Genomic DNA, 13,150 nt, shown 5'->3' on the forward strand with positions numbered 1-13,150 from the left:
GTGGGGGTAAGGGTTGCGCGCGCGTGTGTGTGTGTGTGTGTGTGTGTGTGTGTGTGTGTGTGTGTGTGTGGTGTGTGTGTGTGTGTGTGTGTGTGTGTGTGTGTGTGTGTGTGTGTGTGTATGTGTGTGTGTGTGTGTGTGTGTGTGTGTGTGTGTGTGTGTGAGTCTGTGTGTGTGTGTGAGTCTGTGTGTGTGTGTGTGTGTGTGTGTGTGTGTGTGAGTCTGTGTGTGTGTGTGAGTCTGTGTGTGAGTCTGTGTGTGAGTCTGTGTGAGTCTGTGTGTATGCATAATGTCTCTGTGTGGTCTGAGCGGTAATCGCCACCTGAGGTAACAGAGAATAGGAGAGCTGTGTCCTACTCGCTATGCATGGCCTAGGATTTGACAGGGGCGGGGGCGGGGGGGTCCTGTCTGTCTGGGGCCAGTAGCTTATGGGACCGAAAATTAAGAGAAAGCTGAGGGAAAGAAATGAGACAAGGATCTGCTAATGTAATCTCCCTGTTCCATCTGTGGGCCCGCAGGTCTGGGGACAGGGAGGAATGTGGAGGGAGGTCGGGGTGCCTCGCCGGGCAGCTCAGCCTCGAACAGGAACACCAGCTCTGTGGGGAGGTGCAGGTAGAGCCTGGATCACAACTGCTGCGGGGTGCTGCTAGATTAGCCATCCCTAGTGAAATGGAAATTACATGTGTGTGTGTGTGTGTGTGTTAAGGCTGTCCCCGAAGCCTGTTTTTGGGATTCGAACTTTGTCAGGGTTTTGCAAACGGACCTTCTTGCGAACGAACCTTCGTTTTTAATAAAAAAAATTAAATATTTAAAAAATAAATCTTTTCACTATGATCGCCGAGAACGTGTTAAGACGTCATTCCTAGCCATGCTCATTCTGCCGAAGACGCCGTAACTCGTCTTTGATATCAATATTTCAAAAATCTGTGATCGAAATCATATTTCCCCTCCGCAGCCCTGAGACACACTGCAAAGCTCCACTCAACTCTCTAGCGGTTCAAGAGCGCCATCTGGTGGCCGATCGGCAGATCGCCAACCGGAAATCACCCTTTGAACCGGAAGGGCTCACTCCATATGTGGTCCTTTGAACCGGAAGGCTCACTCATATGTGGTCCGGGCACTCGCTATCGTTGGAGAGACTCAGTCTTCACCCAGTGAACATCATTCGGTGGAAATAACTCGAAAAAACAACATGATTTGGACGTATATACTATTATACAACCTGGAAATATATCGGGCATTTCTACATCCCATAATAGAAAAATCTGTTCCACGCTCATCTGCCAGCGGCGCGAGGAAGCCACGGTGAGTTTCAACGTTATTTTCTAAGTCTTCTTTACTAACGGATCTGATGAACATATGACCCACATTAGATGAATGTATAACGTTGCCCACGGAATTATAACGCCCCCTCGCCATCCGGTCAACATCAGATGATATGTAGTAACTTCTAGAACCACGTCCAGTTGACATTTTTGTCTCGCGCCGATTGCTATCAAACTGTATTTCATCATCATATAATGCATTTGGAGCTATAAATCACGTTCTGGAGAAAGCTGCAGAAAAATATAAAACATACTTATACTTTAGACCATATTTTAGTATGAATATGTGAATGAAAAAGTTTAACGTTGCTACACCCTGAACAATACATATAGGACATTGAATGGGCCATAATAATGGCAATTTAGCAATAGAATTTAAAAAGTTATAGCCCTGCAAAGAAGGGGAACTTCTCCATAGACAAATAGAGCTGCAAGGATGGTAAATTATGAATTTTAACGATGGCGATCAAAGTGATGCTCAAACTAAATCCTCAATTTCAATAAAGTGATTAATCTGATTAATAGTATTTTTTCTTTTATTAAATCAACTTTCCAGCCCCAGACCCAGCCCAAGAAGAGCCCAATCAAAATAAATTAAATCAACGTTCTAATGATAATAATATAAATAATAATAATAATAATAATAATAATAATAATAATAATAATAATAATAATAATAATAATAATAATAATAATAAAATAATAATAATAATAATAATAATAATAATAATAATAATAATAATAATAGATTCTATTTGTAATGCGCTTTACAGTTGCGGGGCAAATCTCAAAGCGCAAAAATATATAACTCATCCTTTCTTTTAATACTATAATATAAAAAATATTTCTTTATTAAAAATTACGAACGAAGGTTTGAACGTTTGGGCTTAGCCCTCGTGTGTGTGTGTGTGTGTGGTGTGTGTGTGTGTGTGTGTGTGTGTGTGTGTGTGTGTGTGTGTGTGTGTGTGTGTGTGTGTGTGTGTGTGTGGTGTGTGTGTGTGTGTGTGTGTGTGTGTGTGTGTGTGTGTGTGTGTGTGTGTGTGTGTGTGTGTGTGTGTGTGTGTGTGTGTGCGTGCGTGCGTGTGTGTGTGTGTGTGCGTGTGTCCATAATGCTTTGTTTCCGTTTTTGGGAGTGGTCAGCGAATGAATACATCTGCAATCCAAAAATTGCTACATAAAATAAGGTGGTAACTATAATTATGAGATCTTACAAGCCTGCTGACTCATCTTCAATGAATATGTTATTACTACATTAGGGATGCTCGATATTGGCTTTTTTACCGATACCGATATACCGATATTGTCCAACTCTTCATTTCCGATACCGATATCAACCGATACCGATATATGCTGGGTTTCCCCCCCCAAAAAACGGAATAATTTTCAGGTCATTAACATTACATATCTCTTGTCGTGGAATTAACACAACATTATGCATACTTTTGACAAAAAAAATATCAGAATGTGTTCTTACTTGCTTGCTGGGTAAATAAAGGTTAAATAAATAAAAGAAAATAAAACATTTCAACTGATACCGATCATTTCCGATACACTTTTAATGCCAATATTGGCCGATAATATTGGACATCCCTATACTACATATATATATTTATTTATTCTTACCTTATATATTTTATATACGTATATCCACATCTGTCTGTACATACTGTACCTGCATCCTGTTTACATATCTGTAGATACTATATATACTACTGTATATGTACATATCCCTTACCTACTCTTACAAGTTACGCTGCTGGCCATACAACTTACTACCATGGTGTCTTTATACCTGTATCACCGATCATCTGATTAACACTATTACTCAGTAGTACTAATTTATATATCTTATACCCAGTTTAATCACCTGCACATTGTATATTACTATTGCCCTTTACTGTTACATTTGCAAACTTATTTTCGTTGTACTGTATTTCTAATTAATTTTTAATCTAATTGTGATGCCATAGGATGTGCTTATCGTTGCTAGTAGGGGTGTAAAGGTACACGTATTCATACCGAACCGAACCGTTTCAGTGTGTACCGTACCGTACCCAACGAATACAGCGGTATGTTAACCACTAATCTAATATAATTATTATTATTTAAAAAAGAAAATGTACAAGTCGATTATTAATTTCAATATAGAATATTCATTGACAGCCCTACAAGTACACTTAGTTACTGCACACTACATCACCCCTGAGTGGAACATGGAAAGCCAAACTTTACCCCACTGTACCGAAAACCTGTACCGAATCTTGACTTCAAAACCGAGGTACGTACCGTACCGTGGTTTTTGTGTACCGTTACACCCCTAGTTGCTAGTAATGACCAACTCCTTTGGTGTGAGAAAGAAAATACTGATCAACTAAAATAATCATAGTCAACTAAGACTTAGAGGAACAGCTCTAGTAGCAGTTTTTAACATCCCATCCCTCAACCCTGCATTACAGTAACGATCACCTCTGATTCATTTAGTCGTTATTAATTCCAGGAGGAGGACTGCGGTGCAGATGATGAAGGAGATGAAGAAACCTCTGCTGTGGCTAATCGAGCTTAGCTTTGCTTCTAATCGTCTCTTGGCCAAACCAGTGAGTCGGGCAGCTGGCTGGAGGGTTTGGCAAGACAGCTGACAGACCAAAAAGACTCACTACTTGTTATGGACACTTGCAAAGCAGCCAACTTCTTTTTACGAGATATAGGACATGTATGCGTGATGCACAAACGTATGTCTATATATCTGAAAACAGGAACAAAAAGTAATATATCCTTCTATTTAAAATCCTACTTATTTACTCTACCTCATTTCTAAACTCTTTTTCTCATCTGCTGCATCTGAATGTCACTACATACACATAGACCACATCAGGATGAGATGATCCAATACATTACAGAGAGAGAGAGAGAAAGAAGCACTTTTAAAAAGATCCACATGCATAAACAGCTCTGAAACCGCAGAACTGTGAGAAAGTGTGCTGCTCTGTTGTGTTTCAGCGCAGGGGATGTGTGTAGGGAGCACGCCCCGTGGACAGGGGTCGAGGAGGGTCACAGGGCCGAATGGAACATGGCCTTAATTTATAAAAAGCACATTATGCATGGAAGGAAAAACTGCAGGCGGACCAGAAACGCGCTATGAATATATGTGAACATGTACGTACACACGCACGTGCAAACACAACACATATATGTACACACACACAAACACACACACACACACACACACACACACACACACACACACACACACACACACACACACACACACACACACACACACACACACACACACACACACAAACACAACCCATGTATGTACACACACACGCACTGACACAGAGCAGTGTGAGCCATGTGAACCCTCACATGTTCACATACACAAACAGAGACACACAAATAAAAAGAAACATAATGCCCTTAATCTACAGTGCTGGGAAACTTATGTCCCGTCCTACATTATGTGTTCATGTATGGGAATGTGTCTCAATGTATAGACAGGCTGGTCGGAGAATAAAATACTTTGTTATCATAGACATGTTTTTCCTTTTTTTCCTTTGATTACCGATACTGGCCTCAGATTCCAGTCACTGACGACATGCAACTGTGTAACAGGGGGTGGGACTCGACCGGAGACATGCAACTGTGTAACAGGGGGTGGGACTCGACCGGAGACATGCAACTGTGTAACAGGGGGTGGGACTCGACCGGAGACATGCAACTGTGTAACAGGGGGTGGGACTCGACCGGAGACATGCAACTGTGTAACAGGGGGTGGGACTCGACCGGAGACATGCAACTGTGTAACAGGGGGTGGGACTCGACCGGAGACATGCAACTGTGTAACCAGGGGGTGGGACTCGACCGGAGACACGATACTAACCCGATATTAGAGTCACGATATTGTCACCAATCACCATATATCACGATTTATTAACTTTCTTCAACTGCAAATGATGTCCCCAACAGAAACCGTTGTCAACATCTGCGATACAAATATATATACATCTGTTTTGTCTAATAAAATAACGTTCTCATTCTGTTCACCTCATTCCAATCATTTCCATTGCAGCACAATGGGATTGTCAGGCAAAATAAATAAAAATTAAATATCGATATAATATCGGCATGCAAAATATCACGATATATCACTCCAAAAACCCCTACTGTGTAATACTATAACCTACTGTATGATACAGTAAATGGTAAATGGTGCATTTAAATAGTGCTTTTATCCAAAGTGCTTTACAATTTTGTTTCTCACATTCACCCATTCACTCACACATTCACACACCGACTGCGGCGTCCATGCAAGGTGCCGACCTGCTCATCGGGAGCAGTTAGTCTTGCTCAAGGACACTTCGACACGCTGCTGCCCGGGAGGAGCGGGAATCGAACCGGGAACCTTTCAATTGCCAGACGACTGCTCTATACCTCCTAAGCCACTGTCGGCCCAGTCAAGTAAAGAGAAAACAATAACAATAACAACATGACAATGAATGCCACTCTTTGTAACCTCAACTCTATTTCTACAGTGCTCACGCCATCTGCATCCAGCTCAGCCACTCCACCGATACCATGACATCGCTACGATATTCAACACAATAAGCTCAGTGTCATTTCAGACACACAGTTCGCAAGTGTAATCTGTGCCCTATTACCGGTCTAGCCACCCTCCATAATTGCCCTCGCCTGGTTTTCAAACTGCACGGCACGGTCCGGACGTTTCCTGTACAAATACTCGGCTTCCAACACTGATAACAGCGTTGTTTTAGGAGATTACAAGGCTGTCCCCGAAGCCTGTTTTTGGGATTCGAACTTCGTCAGGGTATTTCGAACGAACGTTCGAACCTTCGTTTTTTAATAAAAATATATATATAACAAAGAATTCTAATTATTTTTTTTGTAATAGTTTTTTTTTATTTTTAAATATCCTCAAACTAAATCCTCAATTTGAATAAAGTGATTCATCTCATTAAATTAGTATTTTTTTTAAATTATTAAATCAACTTTCCAGCCCCAGACCCAGCCCAGGGAGAAGCCCCAGCCCAACTAAATCAATTAAATCAACTTTCTTTTAATGAATATAACTCATCAGTTTCTTTTAATACTATAATATTAGTGTAGCCTAATCTTTAGCTGCAACTGTAAAGAAAACCCCCATTGGTTTAAACAGAATGAATAGAAAAAAATAGAAAAAAAAGAAAAAGAAAATATTTTTTTTTAATAAAAAATAAAGAATTCGAATGTTGATTTAGAATTCGAATGCCAACGTAACGAACGAAGGTTCAAACGTTCTAACGTTTGGGCTCAGCCCTATCGGCTTCCAACACCGATAACAGCGTTGTTTTAGGAGATTACGTGGACACATAAGATGTGGATGCCAGCGAGGCTAGGAGGAAACACACAGGAGAGGACAGTGTTGTCACAGGGAACTGAAAGTGTGGGTGTTTATTAGATACAGGTGTGCTAATTCTTGTCAGGGAGAGACGGTGGAAGAGTGCTCAAATTCTCACTGTGCATAATGCTACTCCCCCTACTACTATGGCTACTGGCTCCGAGTAATGTCATGGTCCCCTCCTGTTCTACCTCCTAGACGTTTGTATTGAGAGCTCATAACACTGAGACACTGGCTCCCAGTAATGTCATGGTCCCCTCCTGTTCTACCTCCTAGACGTTTGTATTGAGAGCTCATAACACTGAGACACTGGCTCCCAGTAATGTCATGATCCCCTCCTGTTCTACCTCCTAGACGTTTGTATTGAGAGCTCATAACACTGAGACACTGGCTCCCAGTAATGTCATGGTCCCCTCCTGTTCTACCTCCTAGACGTTTGTATTGAGAGCTCATAACACTGAGACACTGGCTCCCAGTAATGTCCTGGTCCCCTCCTGTTCTAGACGTTTGTATCCAGAGCTCATTGTGTTCCTGTAAAGTGAACAAGCCTGTAATGAAACACTGAGGTGCCCTGCGCAGGGGGCTGTGCGGCCCCCGAGAACCAGTGCTTCATCTCAGGGGACAAGGAGGGTCAAAGGGTTGTGGTCCTTTCAATGCTCCCCCCCCCCCCATTTCATTTTCATGTTGATCCAGTGATATTTTCATTTAATTTTCAATGGTTTTATTCAGACATTTTCCAGCTAGGTTGAATACGGGTAAGCATGACTGTCCTCTTTTAGTTTCCCCCATTGGCAAAATCTTTTATAACCTTAATCTTTGTGACTCAAAGCAATGTTATATAGCTACACACACACACACACACACACACACACACACACACACACACACACACACACACACACACACACACACACACACACACACACACACACACACACACACACACACACACACGCACGCACACGCACACACGCACGCACGCACACACACAAACACACACACAAACACACACACACACACACACACAGACACACGCACACACACACACGTGCGCGCACGCACGCACGCACGCACGCACGCACGCACGCACGCATGCATACACACACACACACACACACACACACACACACACACACACAGTTCTTCTCAATGGCGACTGAGAGAGAAGAACTGGAGCCTTTGTGCAGCTTCAGCGAGGCAGAGTGTGGATTGTGTGGGTACATGCGTCAGAGCGGAGTCAGCGTGTTCTTTTTTCCGATCGCCTCAGACGACTCACCTGACCACCTTGGTCTAGGGCTGGGTGATATGGCCTAAAAATAAAATCTCTGATTTTTTTTTTATCTGATTTACGATTTTAATCGATTTTTTTCTCTTGAAAACTAGAAACGCCAAGGAAATCATTCAAATAACCTTTGTTTTTATTTGACACAAAAAAATTAGCAAACCAAGATGAATTTCCCTATTGGGATTGAAGTGCAAACCTAACTTTCACCAATCTTCACTTACAATAATAATAATAATAATAATAATAATAATAATAATAATAATAATAATAATAATAATAATAATAATAATAATAATAATAATAATAATAATAATAATAATAATAATAATAATAATAATAATAATAATAATAATAATAATAATAATAATTATTATTATTATTATTATTATTATTATTATTATTATTATTATTATTATTATTATAATTATTATTATTATTGTAATTATTATTATTATTGTAAGTGAAGATTGGTGAAAGTTAGGTTTGCACTTCAATCCCAATAGGGAAATTCCTCTTGGTTTGCTAATTTTTTTGTGTCAAATAAAAACAAAGGTTATTTGAATGATTTCCTTGGCGTTTCTAGTTTTCAAGAGAAAAAAATCGATTAAAATCGTAAATCAGATAAAAAAAAATCAGAGATTTTATTTTTAGGCCATATCACCCAGCCCTAGACCAAGGTGGTCAGGTGAGTCGGTGTTATTATTATTATTATTATTATTATTATTATTATTATTATTATTATTATTATTATTATTATTATTATTATTATTATTATTATTATTATTATTATTATTATTATTATTATTATTATTATTATTATTATTATTATTATTATTATTATTATTATTATTATTATTATTATTATTATTATTATTATTATTATTATTATTATTATATAATATATATAAAAGGTTACTCTTGATCAAACAAAGATGAATGTCCCTATTGGGATTAATAGTGCAATAACTTGCTTTTTCATCAAACTTCACTTAGTTAAAACAAATAAAAGGTGCCTCTTGATCATCAAACAGGAATGAATTTCCCTATTGGGATTAATAAAGTGCTAATCTAACTTTCACCAAACATCACTTTTTGTCAAATAAAAGGACTTTTTTTTTTTTTTTTGTAAATCGATTTTCATTTTTCAAAATCGTCCTAAATCATTAATTCGAATTAATCGATTAAATCGATGAATCGCCCAGCCCTACCTTGGTCCCGCCCCTGGTGGCCTGCATGTCGACTATGACCACCTTGGTCCCGCCCCTGGTGGCCTGCATGTCGACTATGACCACCTTGGTCCCGCCCCTGGTGGCCTGCATGTCGACTATGACCACCTTGGTCCCGCCCCTGGTGGCCTGCATGTCCACTCACCTGACCACCTTGGTCCCGCCCCTGGTGGCCTGCATGTCCACTCACCTGACCACCTTGGTCCCGCCCCTGGTGGCCTGCATGTCGACCATGCAGCCGGTGTTCACGTAGGACGCCAGGTTGATCTCATGGAACTCCGCCTGGGAACAGCACAAGGAACAAGCGTCACAAAGGAGTTAATAGAAAAGCCCACCCTTTTTAATAGGCGACGCCCTTTCGCCCTCCTTGTTCGCGCTCAGCATTGAACCACTAGCTGAACTAATAAGGACTAATCCCTTAATACGAGGAATTCATGATGAAGGAAATGACCAACACAAATTATCACTATTCGCAGACGATATATTATTATTTTTGGAACACCCTGCTACCTCTGTCCCCGCACTTCTACATAGCTTAAGTGAATACAGTAAAGTGTCAGGATATAAGATAAATATAAACAAATCCGAAGCCATGATGATAGTCGGGGAATGGCCATCCCAATTAGATGATTTGGTCTCTTTTAAAAAATCCAAACAGGGATTCAGATATCTTGGTGTTGTTCTTACACCCAAGACTACACAACTATTCTCCTCAAACCACGATAAACTGATTAAAGAAATTAAAAAAAGATCTAGATAGATGGGATTTACTACCCCTGTCCTTTTTTGGCAGGATAGAGTCAGTGAGGATGAATATCCTACCAAGACTACTCTTGCTATTTCAATCCATCCCTATACGAGTAACACAATCCACATTTAAGATGTTGGAAAAACTGATATCAAAATGTATCTGGCAAAAAAAGAGGGCAAGAATACGATTAAAAATATTGATGTCAACAAAAGAGAGAGGTGGCCTGGGCTTACCCAACCTGAGACTGTATTACTGGGCTGCTCAGCTTCGAGCAGTGGTGGCCTGGATGGTAAAGGATATGGAAACCGGTTGGGTCTCTATTGAGCAAAACTCCATACCAGGAATATCAATATCCACCCTCCCATTTATGAGTAAAAAAGCGCAGAAAAAAATTAGAATAACTAATATATGGATCAAACATACACTGAAAATCTGGAACACAGTTCAAAAACACATAAAAGGTACCGTAGCTTTGTCAAGGGCTATGCCCATAGTAGGAAACATAGAGTTTCTCCCATCCATGTGGGATAACACATACAAAAAGTGGGCTGATAAGGGATTAATTACAATTGACTGACTATTTAATGGGAATACATTTAAATCCTTCTCACAATTACAAAACTGATTTTCTCTACCATCAAGTGACTTATACAGATATCTACAAATTAGAAATGATGTCACTAAACACACAGATTGGGATACTATTAAGAAAGAACCAACTAATATAGAATTCCATTTTAGACGACTGTGTAAACGCCCGATATTGACAAGAAAACAAATATCCCTTATGTACCAAAATCTAAGGCTAGACATGTCTGATGACACTCTACATATTAAAGAAAAATGGGAACTAGAGATGAATACAATAGTGGAGGATGAGGACTGGGAGGCCATGTGTTATAACTGTCACAGGGGGATTGGAAGCCAGTTATGGAAAGTTTGATTGGAAGGTCAAAATGAGATTCTTCAGAACTCCATTGACAGCATGTGTCTTCAAAAAGGATTCTACCAACAAATGCTGGAGGGAATGTGGTATTGGGGGGATCATACACACATATTCTGGGACTGCCCAAAAATACAGACATTTTGGAAGGATATAAAAGAAGAAATCGAGAAAATATTGGAAACGGACATCCCCATGGACCCAATGTTGTTTCTGTTCGAAATACAGAGTGAACGAGTGTTGGACACGGATCAGTACTATATATTACACATCTTATTGATGATTGCAAAATAAATTATTACTACAGTATTAACTGGATGAAACCCGAGCCCCCTACGACTGCTCAATGGAAACAGAAAGTTAAACATGTACATATGATGGAACACATGACAGCCCAGCTACAGCTGAAGATGCCTCTCTTTGACAGGAGATGGAGGTCAATTACTAGATATCTTGGGTAGGCTTGGGACACACTGCTTTGAGACAGGATGGAGGGAATGTACAAGTGTGTATTATGGGTAAGTATATACAGAGAGGGAAATGTAGGTTACTTTATTTTATTTATTTTCCCCCTTCCCCCCCCCCCCCCCCCGTATGTATTGTCATTTGTACTGTACTTGTACTGTACTGTATTGTATTGCTGTTGGCATACAAAAATTAAAAAATTAAAAAAATTAAATAAAACAGCCCACCTGATATGACCGCGGTCCCTTTCTGCAACAAAACATCACCTAAAGGTCATTTTAAGTGGTTATGGGTGCTATAGATAACATCTTTATGTAATCTTTAGTCGATTATTTTATGATACATCAACAGAGCTTTAAACGTATTGCTTTGCCCCCCAAAACAATGACTGATTCCTGAATTTATCATTTAAAAAATGTTGGCGTCCAAAATGTATGTTGTTGTTGTTCTCCCACGTGGATTGCACCTGATTGGATAAATGACATGCTGGTGCTCTAGTGCGACATCTAATGGCGGAATGTTAGCTATAGCACCTTTAAAGATCAGTGATCCAAATTTAAACAAATGGGCAGCCTCACTACCAAGAATGAAGACATGTTTTCATACATTTGATACTAAAGACTAACACCAAAAAGGTAAATATTTGTTTATAATTGTATATCACTGCATTTATGCAGGGAATTCTAGTAAACAGTGGACATGAAACAGATATCTATATTTCCCATATTTTCCATCTACAGATCATCTCTTCACGAATGTATGAGAATATACCCCACATTGACATGCTCAAAAAGGGCCAAGGGAAGAGATAGATAGATACTTTATTGATCCCCTTGGGGAAATTCAGGTATCCAATAGCTCTCGTCGTTGACAAACATTAATATAGACATAAATGGACAATAAAAGAGTCAAATGAGTAAAACACTGTGGTGGACAAACAATAAAATCAGTACTTAAGTTAAAAAGTTTGTTGGAAATAGTTGGTTTTATGAGCTCTGGATACAAGGACTAACGTCACCATCTGACAGGTAGATATGAGCTATTCATTGTAATTGCTGTATTACGTGGTAATAAACGTTTACATAGGTAATATTTGTGTGTGTGTGTGTGTGTGTGTGTGTGTGTGTGTGTGTGTGTGTGTGTGTGTGTGTGTGTGTGTGTGTGTGTGTGTGTGTGTGTGTGTGTGTGTGTGTGTGTGTGTGTGTGTGTGTGTGTGTGTGCGTGCGTGCGTGCGTGCGTGCGTGCGTGCGTGCGTGTGTGTGTGTGTCAAGTCTCCAGAAATACAGGGAGTCTTAGGGAACTAAACTCGACTTCCCTGCTGGGAACGGGTGGAATCAAGAGGAATGACACTGACCTATTGAAAGTCAGACAATACATTCCTTTTATTCACTTAATTTAACAGTCTGCATTTTTATACAACAGAGAGAGAGAGAGAGAGAGAGAGAGAGAGAGAGAGAGAGAGAGAGAGAGAGAGAGAGAGAGAGAGAGAGAGAGAGAGAGAGAGAGAGAGAGAAGAGAGAGAGAGAGAGAGAGAGAGAGAGAGAGAGAGAGAGAGAGAGAGAGAGAGGCAAATCGAGTTATCCCTAGTCTGCGGCCTCCTGGACAGTGAGGCCTTGTGACAGGCCGTCGCCTGGCTACCTAATGACTTAATCAAGCTCTCAGAGATATTCACAGGGAGGGAAGAGAGAGAAAGTGAGCCTTCTGGGAAAAGGACTCTCTGGATGGACGAGGACTATGGAAGCACAATTGGATTTTTCCCA

The 13,150-nt window shown here is 40.0% G+C and overlaps 1 protein-coding gene across 1 annotated transcript in view; it reads right to left on the bottom strand.

Annotated features, from left to right (window-relative positions):
* The window catches only part of syn3 (synapsin III), a gene marked incomplete at its 3' end in the record, with an annotated part of 160,974 nt that overhangs the window by 106,010 nt on the left and 41,814 nt on the right, over window positions 1-13,150 (bottom strand). The window contains exon 3 of the mRNA XM_084330834.1: window positions 9,422-9,513. Coding sequence (XP_084186960.1) covers window positions 9,422-9,513 — 92 coding nt within the window. The remainder of the gene's footprint in view (window positions 1-9,421; window positions 9,514-13,150) is intronic.

The sequence above is a fragment of the Notolepis coatsorum genome (assembly GCF_963971535.1).
Source record: "Notolepis coatsorum genome assembly, chromosome: 15".
Classification (NCBI taxonomy): domain Eukaryota; kingdom Metazoa; phylum Chordata; class Actinopteri; order Aulopiformes; family Paralepididae; genus Notolepis; species Notolepis coatsorum.